Here is a 14,604-nt window from a genome sequence, read left to right as displayed (position 1 = left end):
TTAAGGGACCCTAAATCCTCAAACGGGAGAGCTGAATTTTTATTTATCTTCGCTATGGGAATGTCTACCCTCGGTACCTCCTGCCAAGCTGATACTTCTTGATGGTCAAAGGGGTACCTTCTCTCGACCGCTCTAGGGATAAATATTTTTTTTTTATTGGGTTTCTCCTATTTACATTTAATCATGTCTTTGATACAGTCCTGAATGGGGAACACCCTAGACTCTTTAGGCTCTCAAACAGAAGTGCTGGCCTAGACCTGGACTCCTTTTTCTATCTCCAGCTCCATCGTGGATCTAACCGCCTTTAATAGTAGATCCGTATCTTCCGCTCTGAATAACAACTTCCCTTTCAAATCGTCAGAGGAGGAATCTGAGTCTGCAATAGCGCCTTCCTCAGACTCAGTCCATAGTATCCCCCACTATAGTCTGAGCCCTCTTATGTCTAGATGAGCTAGGCAGGGATTTTTTTTTAATATTTTCCACAGAAGAACAGACTTCATTTTTAACAAACTCTTGGATACTTTGTAATAAAGATAACGACTCATCTGCCACTAACCTCTCCAGACACGGTTGGCAACATGTTTTCGGGTAAGGGCTCTTTCACACCTGCGTTCTTGTCTTCCGGCATAGAGTTCCGTCGTCGGGGCTCTATGCCGGAAGAATCCTGATTAGTTTTATCCTAATGCATTCTGAATGGAGAGAAATCCGTTCAGGATGCATCAGGAGGTCTTCAGTTCCGGAACGGAAAGTTTTTTGGCCGGAGAAAAAACCACAGCATGCTGTGCTTTTTTCGCTCTGGCCAAAAATCCTGAAGACTTGCTGCAAGGCTGGATCTGGAATTAATGCCCATTGGAAGGCATTGATCTGGATCCGGCCCCAAGCTAAACAGTGTTTCGGCGCATTGCCGGATACGACTTAGCTTTTTCTGAATGGTTACCATGGCTGCTGGGACGCTTAAGTCCTGGCAGCCATGGTAAAGTGTAGTGGGGAGCAGTATACTTACCGTCCATGCGGCTCCTGGGGCGCTCCAGAGTGACGTCAGGGCGCCCCACACGCATGGATGACGTGATCACATAGCACGTCATCCATGCGCATGGGGCGCTCTGACATCATTCTGGAGCGCCCCGGGAGCCGCACGGACGGTAAGTATACTGCTCCCCCGCTCCACCGCTCCCCCGCTCCTACTATGGCAACCAGGACTTTAATAGCGTCCTGGCTGCCATAGTAACACTGAAAGCATTTTGAAGACGGATCCATCTTCAAATGCTTTCAGTTCACTTGCGTTTTTCCTGATCCGGCGTGTAATTCCGGAAAGTGGAGTACACGCCGGATCCGGACAACCCAAGTGTGAAAGAGGCCTAAATAAGATGGGTCAAATTTTCGCTTGCAAATTCCACACTCCTTAGCTCTTGTTTTGTGGGTAGCTTTCTTTGGGCTTCTTTAACCTGCATTTAATAAAAAAAATGCCTAAACCTGACCATAATAATAACTCCCCAAAGGGAGATGGTGGGGGTTAACCCCTCTTACCCCCAGGAGTACCATGCTGGATTCTGAAAGCTGCTCCTGTCTGTCAGTGCACGGTTGTACTTCCCCCTTCTTCCTGCATGATTATGCTGCTTGAAGGGGGCAAATGAAGGGCCATAAGTGCTGCCTGCCATCTGGTATCTGCTTGCTGCTGCTCCCTCCACGCTGGCTGGCGTTCTTTTTTTTAAATGGGCCGCGCAGCGCCTGCTATGTTAAGCCCCTCCCCTTCCAGCCAGTGGAACACTCGCGTCACTTCTGGTGCGACGTGCACGCCCAGACTCTACCTGTATCCATGAGAGAAGATCCACCTCCCCCCTCACGCCGCAACTTCGTCGGCTAGGTAGGGCCACGAGGCAGCTACAGGCATGCATCCCCCCCCCCCCTCGTGGCTCCGAAGAAGGGAAGAAAAGACGCCAGGCTTCTCAGCGAGACTTATGCCGACAGGTACCTCCACTAGGTTTCCATTTAACCCTAGAGGTCCTGCAGCCAAAAAATAAAAATAAACCTGGAAAGAAATGCTCCTGGACAGGAAAGAACTGAGTGGTGGAAGGCAATGGACCAATTTAAAATATCTGGGAAGTTCCTGTTTCCTGTCCAGAAGGGGGAGGATCTCACAGGTGCCTTCATGGGGCGTAATTGAAAATAATGTAAAAAAGTGATCGATTTGCCTAATATAGTGGTATAATCTTATTTGTGGGCCAATGACTCATTGGTCCACAAGCAAGAAGCAGTGAGGGATCATGTTTTTCAGATGTTTAAAATGTACAAATATTCGATATAGCACTATATTCAAATCCTTGAAGTCACAATAGTCGTGGGAGAAAAAACAAAAAAAAACTTGCCAGTTGAATATTCATGCTCAACACTACTGATCAATATTAACAATCTGAATCTAAGGCAATTTTAGCCTCCAGAGAGCAGCTTTCAATTCTTATTCTTCTCCTGAGAAGTGTGAGCTATGAACCACCCATCAGCTCTATACAGGAAGTTCTCCATATAGTCCTATAGTACTCCTGTATATAGCACCAGGAGATGGTTGTGTTTTGCTTGACCATGCATGAAGTTATGGGTCACATGAAAGCAATCCCATACAACCATTGGTACCATCAATTGAGACAAAGACATAAGTAACATTTTTCCCATTTTTATTTATGGACTATTTGTGAGACAGTTTTTTCAGAAGACATTTTACAGCCACAACCAGAGTCAGAGCAACAACTACTGAAGTGATTGAGCCCATGGCCACCAGCACCCACAACTGCAGAGGTTCTTCTACAACCATTCTGGAAGCTTGGGAAATTCCTTCTTTGGAGACCTGGTTAGGCTTAGATCCAGTCACTAGTAGAGGGCCCAGCCTGGCCAGAGTGTATTTTTCTAGATGTGAACCTAGTGGAAGAATTAGAAACACCCATTTTCAAATACCTTTACATTTAGGGAAGCTTTAGGAGATGTTTAAATGAAGTACTCACCAACATCTCTCTTCCCAACTCCTCTTGACCTAGCAGGTTGTGGGCCCCATGCTGTTCTCCGGCTGCCACCTGTAGCACAGTTCCCAGTGTTGCAGCACTGGCAGTTCACACTGGGGCCTTCCACAGGTGACCAACTGTAAGAGCAAGAAAAGTGTCAACCATTGAGAGAACATCCATTGTTATCAAAGACCCCATCTAGGGTTGTGTAGTCATCTAACTGAAGACACTCGGATGTGCAAGTTTTTACCTGCTGGTAGCCTTGTTGTAGGAGCAGGCCTTGTTCATTGGATCAGGGGTCTGGTTGATGTCAGCAGCTCTCAGGTGACAGGTTATGTAGATCTAAGACACCACAATTACAGATATCTCATGAGAAATAATTTACATTTATAATCTTGGACAGCTGGAAACGTTAGCCTTAGAGCTCATTAGAAAGTATTAGGATTCCCATATGGGTTATTCTGTTGCAATAGTTTGAGTTTCTCATTTCAAAATATTAATGTACATTAGAGTAAAGCAGAATACCATTATAATCAGGTAATCAAAGGAGAATATTTAATTCCAATACATTTACTTCAATCTTTTAAATGGAGTCTGTCAAACTTCGACATTACACATTGCTTACATGGCACTCTTGCTCAAGTACCAATGGTTCCTCTGTTAGACGGTCAGCCGAAAAACATTTAATCCATATGCAGATGAGGGCTGGCAAGTGTCCAGGGGCCATGCTCGTGATGTAGGTGCCCAGGCCACTGCCTTTTTCCCATATTACTTCTCCTGCCCTGTTAATCTGTTTTGTCACCGATACCCATTGTGGTCAGCAGCATCGATAACTCAAGTGCGCATGCACCGTGTGAAACCAGCAGAGATGCCCAGGCCGGCAGCGAACTGCCATGTGCAGATTCTCGGCCGGTACTGGGGATCACACAAGAGGCTTGGGGTACTTTCCCACTTGCGGCAGAGGATTCATGCAGGCAGTTCCGTCGCCGGAACAGGATCCTGATCCGTCTGACAAATGCTTTGAAATTATTCATCATTTTCTCACATGTTTTGTCTAAGCATGCAGACCGCAAAAACTGATCCGTCTTGCCAGAACACTCGGGGCTGGATCCGGCCTTAATGCATATCAATGGGAAAAAATGCCAGATCTGGCATTCCAGCAAGTGTTCTGGATTTGGGACAGAGATAAAACCACAGCATGCTGCGGTATTATCGCCATCCTGAAAAGTCAAAGACTCTTACAGGGCAGGACAAGCAATGTGAAAGGCAGAGCTGCCTGGGCACCTACGAGCCCTCATTTGCATATGGGTTAAACATAATTTCAGCTGGTGAAAGTCACAAAAGAACAAAGGTACCACTGGCACTTGTGCTACAGTGCCATGTAAGCAGTGTGCAACAGACTCCCTTTAATGTTGAAAGTGCGGGTTAGAACAGTGGCCAAATGTGCGCTTTCAGCCCCATTCAATTAGTGGGGTGAAAACAAGGATGTTAGAGACAGGTACAAAAACCGGAATTAGACTTACCGGTAATTCAGTTTCCATGAAATCACCATGACGGCCACAAGGAGATTGACCCATGACCTCTGTGGGGGCAGGAAACAGAAGAGGTTAAATTGCCCCCTCCCACCACCGCACCTCAGTGTTCCAAAGATATCAAGTGCCAGAAGTGTCCTAGTATTTCCCAGTATTACACCATACCAGAAAAATACCGGTGAAAAACAAAATTTCAACAAAAGAAGGGAGGGAATGTATGGGCCGTCATGGTGATTTCATGGAAACTGAATTACCGGTAAGTCTAATTCCGGTTTTCCCATATCATCACCATGACGGCCACAAGGAGAGTTATAAAATTATTTTTTATGGGTGGGGGCAACCGCCTGGAGAACCTTCTGACCAAAAGAGAGGCCAGAGGTTCCAGACAAGTCCAAACGGTAATGTTTCACAAATGTGTGAATACTAGACCAGGAGGCGGCCCTGCATATATCATCCAGGGAGGCCCCTGCTCTTTCAGCGAAGGTAGTAGATACAGCTCTGGTAGAGTGGGCTCTAATATTGGAAGGAGGATCCAGATTCTGGTTCTTATAACATAAGGTAATAGTGTCCTTAATCCATCTTGCAATGGAGGATTTTGAGGCCCTGGATCCCTTATTCCTTCCAGCAAATTGGACAAGCAGACTGTCAGACTTCCTGAAGTCCCTAGTGGCTTCCAAGTATCTAATAACTGTACGCCTAACGTCAAGGAAATGAAATTGCTCTTCTTCCTGATCCTTGGGATTGTTGAAGAAGGATGGAAGTAGGATCTCCTGGCCTCTGTTGCGGTCTGAGGCCACCTTTGGCAGGAAACCTGGGTCTAGTTTAAGCACAATCTTATCCTCAGTGATGGTAAGGTATGGTTCCCTAATGGAGAGAGCCTGAATCTCTCCCAGTCTCTTGGCAGAGGTAATTGCTATAAGAAAGGCAGTCTTAAATGAAAGCAACTTGATTGAACAATCCTCCAACGGCTCAAATGGGGAACACATAAGATTGTTGAGAACTAAATTTAAGTCCCAGGTTGGGCTGCGGGACCTAAGTGTGGGTCTCAGTCTACGTGCAGCTCTAATGAATCGTTTGATCCATCTATGGTCTGCCAGGTCGGAATCAAAGAAGGCGCTCAATGCCGAAACTTGAACCTTTAAAGTGGATGGAGAAAGGCCCATGTCCAGGCCCTTTTGTAGAAATTCCAGAATTTTCTGGATACTGGGCCCCACGGAATTTGGATTTTCCTCGCCCGACCATGAGCAGAATCTCTTCCAGATCTTCAGGTATATCGCTGAAGTGACCTTTTTCCTAGAACATCTCAGGGTGGCTATAACCTGGTCTGACAGGCCCTGAGACCTTAAGAGGGAGACCTCAGGATCCAAGCCGTGAGCTTCAGGAACTCCGGATGAGGATGTAGCAAAGGACCCTGGTATAGGATGTCCCCCCTGAGTGGGAGTCTCACTGGTTCGTCTATTGCTAGCTTTAATAGAGGGGCGAACCAACTCCTCTTGGGCCAGAACGGAGCGATCAGTATTACCGTGGTTCTCCCCTCCTGAATCTTCTGAATGACCCTCGGGATGAGCGGCAATGGAGGGAATGCGTACCCTAGATCCCAGCACCATTTTAGGGAGAAGGCGTCTACTCTCCAGGGATGGTCCCCAGCATTTAGGGAGCAGAATGTTTGCACCTTCGTATTTCTCCTTGATGCAAACAGGTCTATTGTAGGAAGCCCCCATCTTCGGGTTAGCATATTGAAGACCTCTGGGTTCAGTGCCCACTCTGTATGATCTATTACCTGTCTGCTCAAAAAGTCCGCTTCTAGATTCAGGGATCCCTTCAGGTGCATTGCTGAGATGGACTTTAGTTCCTTTTCTGCAAAGGAGAAGATCTCCTCTGAGATACTCTGGAGTCTCCTTGATCGAGTACCCCCCTGGTGTTTTAGGTAGGAGACCACAGTCACGTTGTCCGATAGGACCTTCACGTGCTGATTTCGTATCAATTGCTTGGCGGCGAGAAGGGCTTCTCTTACTGCATACAGCTCCCTGAAATTTGAAGACTGAGCAGATATCAGACGCTTCCACGTTCCTTGGAAATAGGCTCTGTCGATTTTTGCTCCCCAACCGGATTGGCTGGCGTCCGTGAAGACGGTAATCGACGGTGATCTGATCCATGGGACTCCCTGGGACAGATTCCTCTCCTTCGTCCACCATGAGAGGGACTTCTTTACTAATCCTGGGATTGGGAGCTTGGAGTCCAGAGAACCCTTCTTGTTCCAGTGGGACAATAGCCAGGTCTGAATCACACGGCAGTGAGCCTGTGCCCACTCGACCGAGGGTATACAGGAGGTTAGGAGGCCGATTAGGCTCATTGCTTCCCTCACTGAGCATTTTTTCCCCCGTTGGAAGCGCCTCACCTTGTTTATCAGGGACTGGATTTTGCTCTGTGGAAGAAAGGTTGACTGAGTTACGGAGTCTAGAGTAACTCCCAGAAATCTCACCTTCTGGGATGGAACCAACATTGACTTGGGTTCGTTCACTATCCAACCTAGTTGAGATAGGCGGGATAGAAATACTTCCAGGTCCGACAGCAGGAGATCTTTTGAGTCCGCTATGACTAGGAAATCGTCCAGATATGGCACTATATTTAATCCCTCCTGTCTGAGAGGGGCTATCATCTCTACCACAAGTTTGGTGAAGAGCCTTGGAGCGGCTGAAATCCCGAAGGGCAGTGCTATAAACTGGAAATGACGAATCCGATTGGAAGGGTCTAGGACAGCAAACCTTAGAAACCTCTGGTGATCTGGGTGAATGGGGACGTGCAGATAGGCATCTTTCAGGTCGATCGAGCACATAAATGCCCCTAGCTTTATCAACGGCACTAAGGATCTGAGAGACTCCATCTTGAACTTCCTGTAAAGAATAAACTTGTTCAGTTGTTTTAAGTTTATGATGGTCCGGAAGTCTCCTTCCTTTTTCCTTACTAAGAATAGGGTTGAATAGTACCCCTGACCCCTCTGAGATGCGGGGACCGGGATTACAGCACCCTTCTTCACCAAGTCCTGGACTCCTTGAAAGATGTTTAGGTTGGAGAGTCTGGTAGGCAACCTCGTGATGACGAATCTTGCAGGGGGGAGAGAGGTGAACTCGATCCTGTAACCTTGCTGAATGATGTCCAGGGCCCAGGGATTTCTTGATGTTAATGACCATGGACCCAGGAAATCCTTCAGTCTCCCCCCTACAACGGCGTCATTGTTTGTCCTCAGATTTGGACTGGGGCTTGAGAAGGAAGCCCCTTCCTCTACCCCCTTTGGGATAAGACCAGCGGCCTGACTTGCCTTTCCCTCTAACAGACTTATTCTGTCCGCCGTAGGACCGAAAGGACTGATTCTTCCTAAAGGACCTTTCCTCTGGGAATCCCTTTTTCTTGTCGGCCGCCTTCTCAAGTATCTCGTCTAGGACCGGCCCGAATACATATTCTCCTGAAAAGGGGATGGATATCAGTTTTAGCTTAGAGATTCTATCGCCCGACCAGGACTTCATCCACAAAGTCCGACGAGCCGCATTGGACAACCCTGCCTCCCTAGCACAGAATCTGATAGACTCAGCAGATGCATCTGCCAGGAACCCTGTAGCTGATTTGAGTAGCGGTATGGACTGCAGGATCTCTTCCCTGGAGGTCTTCCTGCTTAGGTGGTTCTCAAGTTCCCCTAACCACAGGTACATAGACCTGGCTACCGATGTTGCCGCAATGTTGGTCTTGATGTTAAACATGGAGGCCTCCCAAGCTTTCCTTAAAAGGGCATCTGCCTTTCGCTCCATGGTGTCCTTCAATTGGGCAGCATCCTCAAACGGCAGGGCAGTTTTTTTGTTAACCTTTGCCACCTGCACGTCAACTTTAGGGGTCCCGTCAAACAGCTTAGACTGAGAGGGGTCGAATAATAATCGATTTTTAAACTCTTTGGAAATCCCCAATCGTTTCTCAGGTTCTGACCATTCCTCCAGAATCATTTGTCTAATGTGCTCGTTTATGGGGAAGACCCTGGATTTTTTCACCTTGAGTCCCCCAAACATTTCGTCCTGAATAGAAACGGACCTAGGGGTCTCTTCAATCCCCATTGTTGCTCTGACTGCCTTTAACAAGTCATTCATCTCCTCCGAGGAAAAATAAAACTTCTTATTATTTTCGTATACCTCCCCCTCAGAGAGAGATGGATCATCCTCCCACTGCGTGGAGGTAGAAGCTTTATCGCCTGCGTCCTCGGATCCGGAAGAAAAAATCCTGGAACGCGGACGCTTGCGAGAAGGCTCGTCCTGGGGATCAGACTGAGCAACTCTAGCGGCCCGAATTTCTTCCTGAACCACCGATCTGATATTTTCCATAAGGGACGACTGTTCCTCCTGGATTACATCAGAAATACATGCTTTACAAAGCTTCTTTCCATAATCGTCAGGCAGTTTCCTTGCACAAGAGATGCAGCGAGGAGGTTTTTTAAGCTTTTTTTGCGCCTCTTTAGCCTGAAACAGATATGGAAATAGCGGTATCAGAAAATAAGGCCTTGGCAAAGAAAGAATATCGTGCCATAAGACAAGCGGATCCCCAGAGGGATACTTACAGGAGGCAGAGGGGGAGCATCCAGCTCCATAACAGTTTGTACCTCAGGACCTGACATTCTGTAGGGTAAAATGCAGCTGCAGTACTCACAGACCTCAGATCAGCGTCCTTATGGCAGCTCCCGCCTTTTATTCAAACTGCTCTGCTCCTGCGCTTTACTTCCGGGTTGCGGCCGAACCCGGAAGTGACGTCACCGACGTCGGCGTGCGCACACGCCGGCCGCTACCAGCCCGACCCACAGGGGAGGAGGAGGAGGAGGAGAATTGCGGCCCGGGAGCAGGCTCCAGACCAGCCGGAGCGAGTCCTCCCGATACCCCCCAGCCCAGCATGAGCACGCGGCCGCCGGCGGACTGGGGGAGCTCCGATGAGCCTCAGGTAACCAGGAGGCCCCTGGAGACAACGAAAAAATAATAAACAAAATCCTATCTTCATCTCCCTGCCGCCGCAGGGAGACTCTTCTCTGACCCTGGCCACAGTGGGGACAGGAACACTGAGGTGCGGTGGTGGGAGGGGGCAATTTAACCTCTTCTCTGTTTCCTGCCCCCACAGAGGTCATGGGTCAATCTCCTTGTGGCCGTCATGGTGATGATATGGGAAAAGTATTTTGCTTGGCATTCAGGGTCATACTACCATCTCTAGTCCTTACCATAGAAAGGTCACTGTTAATGAACCTGAACGCATCAACTGTGAATCGAAGCTTATTCGCTTCAGGTCTTGGAGAACCAAAGGCTGAAGAGGAGTCTCCTAGCATCCCATCGATCAAGCACCTGTAGGAGATATTTCAGTAAAGATGCCCTTGAATTAACAGGAAAAAAAAATATATATATATAAAAAAAAAAAAAATAAGAACAAGGAACTCACCCATTATAAGCAATGATGTCATAGTGAGGATTAGAGGTCTCATCTGGAGCAAGGGTGGCAACACAGCTATCAACAAACAGCATCATTGGGACGTGGTTCTTAATGTCCACAAAGGCCTCTATGTAGAAGATCTCACCAAGCTGGTAGACCAGTGATGGACGAGGAGCACTCCAGTCCTCTACAGACAAAATGAGGCTATTAGTACAAGACAAGAGAATACGCACCCCACTACTGGAAGGAGTCTTACCAGTCATGAGAGTCAAGGAGAACGACAGCCTTTCTTCTAAGCTCACTGTGGTGCTGTAGGTAGCCCATGTTGGCTTAATGGCCTTGCTGCTTACATTGCCAAATCTGGAAGAGTAGAGAAATGAAAGGATAACTGTACATGATTGCAGGTAAATGGCAGCTTTCCATAATCATTCCATGTGTCCACAGGTCGCATATGTGCCAACGCAGTTTAGCCCTATTCACTATAGAGCTGAGCCAACAGACAGGAGGGGTGATTTTTGGAAGTAAGCAGCCATGGTTGTAATAGTGGCCAAGCCCTTTGAGAGGTTAACTAGAACTTAAAAGTATCTTGTCAACCATATGGTAAATTAGCGAAGCGGACACTTAAGGCATTGAGGCCTTAGAGGTGTTCCAGCCATGTAAGGTGTTGCAGCGCTTTTAACTGAAGTTACGATACCCTGACCAGTCCTGCTCTACTTACAGCAAAGAGTTTGATGGTCACCGACCTATTTTTTGCCTTGAGTCCTCCAGCCAGGTCCTACTCAAACCTTTATGGCATACTGCTAACTTCCATTAGGAATCAGAGGAACAGTTAAATGTTCTCCAGAATTACTAAATGGAGAGTGAAAGTAGTTGGTAAAACAGACATGCCAGGAGAGGAGACCGCTCAAAGCCTTTCACTAGTATTGACAGAGCAAGAGGGGAATGTTTGTCAAGATCCCCTTCAGAGTCATGAACCTTAAAGAGGAGCAGAATGATTAATGCAATAATTAGGATGGGGCTACATGGACAGTACGGCTGCTATACTCATTACATGTCCAGAGATCAAAGTACTGATGCTACAGAACATTGCTTCATAATGCAAGTGGAATCAAGCTGTGACTGTCCCAGTCAGAACCAGCAAGACAGGACTGTCTTATGGCTGGTTGGGACAATCAGTCTCAATGGGACCACATACAACAACCACCATCTAATGTAACTTAGAAGTCCTGGAAGACATTTCACCACTGGGAGACTCTAGAAGATGCAGCTATAGAACCAACTATTGGTACAGACTTACCGTGGGTAGTAACACCAGATGGGAACCACTGCAGGATTGGACCTGATGATGGGCACATTGGGGGAGGTGGTGGGGTTGTAAGACAAGTTGATCTTGTAGATAAGTATATCTGAAGTCATCTTAAGGAGATAGAGAGCCACAATAAGTTTAGTCTCCATTAAAAACGTGCACAACCCCCCCCCCCCCCCCAAAAAAAAAAACCACACCCCCCAGAACAGAAACATCTGGTTAGATTGTGTTATGAAAGTCCATGATTGCGTCAGAAGATCATGACACCATAGTATGCCAGCTAAAACTAGCCAACGTTCCTGGGCACAAGCTGTAGAAAGGGTTAATGTACCTCAAAGAAACCAGATCTATGTCCACAACAAGAGATGAGCGAATTTCAGGTTATGACATTTGTTCAAGCTTTATATACTGGTAAAAGGTGAATTTTGTTACGGATTCCGTTACCATGGACCATAGCACAATCCTATGACAGAATGCCTTTAGAGACATTCCATCATAATAGAAGTCTTTGGCCTGCAAAAAGGATCCGTCCCGTTTCAGTTATGCAGGAGACAACCCCCCTGCATAACAGGAACTGATTCATTTTGCAACCCATAGACTTCTATTATGACGGAATGCCTCTAAAAGCATTTAGTTATGCATTCAGTCATAGAATTACGGTCCGTGGTAGTAGAATCCATAACTCAATTCACCTTTTACCAGTAAAAGCATAAACAAATTTCAAAATATGAAATTCGCTCATCTCTATCCACAACCATTTCAATATAGTGAAAAGGACCTAAAGGGTTTTCATGATAAACACAGTAATTGTTGCCCAGTGCATATTTGTCTACTATTAGGGACCTTTAGTCCTCCACCAACTTACCTCTAGGTTGCTGCCACATTCTTGAAGAGCAATTTGAAAGTCTACAGTAGTAACTGAAGTCTGAGATCCAGCTGTGCAGGTCCCAAGGACCAGGTCTGAAGGATTCACCAGCCTACCATTACCATAGAAGTCTCTCTCTACAGTCACCACCATACTGTCCTCAGCACACTGCACACGGACAGGGGATGATGGGTTTGGCATAATTGGTGGGGGCTGTGTAAGCTGTCGGGACTGAATACCTACTCCAGGATACATGCGACCCCAGCCAGACACAGGACCAGAACCTCTCAGAGACCCAATTCCAGAAACTGGAGACAAAAGATTTCCCCTAGGAGAACCTACTGCAGATACAGTTCTAGAAGATCCCCATCCAGGCTGATAATTCCTCCACCGAGTGTCTGGCTGGCGCCGATGTCTAACCAAGGAACTGCTAAAGCCTGACCCATAGATGAGAACCACAAGCAGCCAACTCCACCTAATCCCTAACAACATCTTGACTACAGGAGAAGTCACACCAGGAAGGGGTGGAGGGAGGAGAGCTTTATACCTCACCCATCAATGGTCATCACTTTACCTGACCCTTCATTATACTCAGCTGGACACCATCCACACCTGATGAGGATATGGCAATGCAGAGTCCAGTGGTGGAGTTCATAAGGGATTTGTGTTCATTTCTTGGGTGTATTTATTCCTTAGGGCTCATGCACACGGCCGTTGTTGTTTTTCATTCCGTTTTTCACGGATCCGTTGTTCAGTATCTAAGGTTTTTTTTCCTCTGATTTAACTCCTCTTCCGTTCCGTTATTCCACAAAACATATCCATATGGTTTCCGTATATGATCATTTTTTTGCGGATCGGAAACGGAAACAGTACCTTATTAATCACCAAACACATGAGCAATATGGGCTGGGCATAGCATTTCTACAGTAAGGATCCTCGAAATACGGGTGAGATACGGATGTGTTCCATGTGCGTTCCATATTTTTTGCGGACCTATTGACTTGAGTGGGGCCTCGGACCGTGATTTGCGGACAATAATAGGACATACACAAATTTTGCAGAACGGAAATACGGAAAAAGAATGCACACAAAGTACCTTCCGTTGTTTAATTGTGAAGGGTTCCGCATACGGTTTGCAAAAAAAACTGAACGGAGGCGGAAACAAAATACGCTCGTTTACATGAATCCTTAGGGTGAGTTTACATCGGAGCGCTGTCCGCATCTTTTGCAGCCCTATTGAAGTGAATGGGTCCGCGCCCGAGCCGCAAATACTGTGCATGAGGCCGAAGAGAGAGAGAAAAAAAGACAGATCCTGTTGCATCAGTTTTAGGCTACATGCACACGAACGTTGTTTGTTTCTGTGTCCGTTCCGGTTTTTTTGCCCCGCTAAAAAAATAGAACATGTCCTATTCTTGTTCTTTTAGGCATTGTTATAAATTGCAGACCACAGAACACATACGGTCGTGTGCATGTAGTCTTAGGCCTCTTTCACAGGACCGTATGGCTTTTTCAGTGTTTTGCGGTCCGTTTTTTACGGATCCATTGTTACGTTTTTTGTTTCCGTTGTGTTTCCATTTCTGTTCCGTTTGTCTGTATGGCATATACACTATACAGTATTTACATAGAAAAAAATGGTCTGGGCATAAAATTTCCGTATGTGTTCCGTTTTTTTTGCGGACCCATTTACTTGAATGGAGCTACGGAACGTGATTTGCGGGCAATAATAGGACATGTTCTATCTTTCAGCAGGATGTATAGAGGCAAGGAGTTTCATGCAAATATATGTATAAATACCTTTTAATATATACATATATATATTGGCCCTGTATGGCCAGTATGGGCCCAGGTCTGTGGATACATATATGTATAGATGTGTTTATGCCCCTTATATTGCACACATCTGTATATAGAGATATATATAGGGAACCTATATATAGCCCAAAACAAGTTCAGGGCCCAATATAGGCTTATATTATAATTGGGGATGTCTATATATACGCAAAAACACAAAATGCAATCGCACTCTGCAACCAGCACTCTGCCCTGCCTTTATGCTGGATGTTGAATAAGGCATTGGTGTACATTTTGGCCAAAGCGTAATAAGCCTCTCACCACGTCAAGGTCGCCTCTATGAGTGGTCCCTAACACTAGTTCCTACCTTTTATGGGCCATGACAGCCACACAAAGTCCAGGGAGTGCAGGTACAGCATGCACGCCAAGCACACTCTGCTTTTAACCCCGTCCGGTGCCATTGCAGCTTTCATCGGATCCAGGGATGCAAGTACCAACATGCATGTTGAGCCCACTATATACTTCTCCTGGAGCCAAATGGCTACTGGTAGGTGCTATATTAGCAGACTCAGTTTTAGGCCTCATGCACACGACCGTTGTGTGCATCCGTGGCCGTTGTGCCGTTTTCCGTTTTTTTTCGCGGACCCATTGACTTTCAATGGGTCCGTGGAA

General features: G+C 46.6%; 2 protein-coding genes across 2 annotated transcripts; both read right to left on the bottom strand.

Annotated features, from left to right (window-relative positions):
- Positions 1-2,680: 2,680 nt before the first annotated feature.
- On the bottom strand, positions 2,681-12,633 carry LOC122929249 (zona pellucida sperm-binding protein 3-like). The gene is made up of 8 exons (XM_044282761.1): positions 12,142-12,633; positions 11,268-11,386; positions 10,227-10,330; positions 9,980-10,157; positions 9,765-9,885; positions 3,241-3,332; positions 2,994-3,127; positions 2,681-2,910 (listed from the first exon to the last, which is right to left on the bottom strand). Exons 1-8 carry the CDS (start codon positions 12,631-12,633, stop codon positions 2,681-2,683), a joined length of 1,470 nt encoding a protein of 489 aa, XP_044138696.1.
- Positions 6,806-9,531, bottom strand: LOC122929250 (lamina-associated polypeptide 2-like). Its single transcript, XM_044282762.1, has 2 exons — positions 9,120-9,531; positions 6,806-9,021 (listed from the first exon to the last, which is right to left on the bottom strand). The coding sequence occupies exons 1-2, from the start codon at positions 9,174-9,176 to the stop codon at positions 7,753-7,755; spliced, it is 1,326 nt and encodes a 441-aa protein (XP_044138697.1). The 5' UTR covers positions 9,177-9,531; the 3' UTR covers positions 6,806-7,752.
- Positions 12,634-14,604: the final 1,971 nt, after the last annotated feature.

The sequence above is a fragment of the Bufo gargarizans genome, chromosome 2 (assembly GCF_014858855.1).
Source record: "Bufo gargarizans isolate SCDJY-AF-19 chromosome 2, ASM1485885v1, whole genome shotgun sequence".
NCBI classification, from domain to species: Eukaryota; Metazoa; Chordata; class Amphibia; order Anura; family Bufonidae; genus Bufo; species Bufo gargarizans.
The sequence above is the reverse complement of the archived record's forward strand: the minus strand, read 5'-3'. Positions and strand labels throughout refer to the sequence as shown.

Excerpts from the sequence above, each read along its gene's own strand:
- LOC122929250 (XM_044282762.1), bottom strand. The coding sequence starts at position 9,176 with ATGTCAGGTCCTGAGGTACAAACTGTTATGGAGCTGGATGCTCCCCCT. Across the intron at positions 9,022-9,119 it reads ATGCTCCCCCTCTGCCTCCT|GCTAAAGAGGCGCAAAAAAA; the intron begins GTAAGTATCCCT and ends TATCTGTTTCAG.
- LOC122929249 (XM_044282761.1), bottom strand. The coding sequence starts at position 12,633 with ATGTTGTTAGGGATTAGGTGGAGTTGGCTGCTTGTGGTTCTCATCTAT. Across the intron at positions 11,387-12,141 it reads AATGTGGCAGCAACCTAGAG|ATGACTTCAGATATACTTAT; the intron begins GTAAGTTGGTGG and ends TATCTCCTTAAG. Across the intron at positions 2,911-2,993 it reads AGTTGGGAAGAGAGATGTTG|GTTCACATCTAGAAAAATAC; the intron begins GTGAGTACTTCA and ends TTCTTCCACTAG.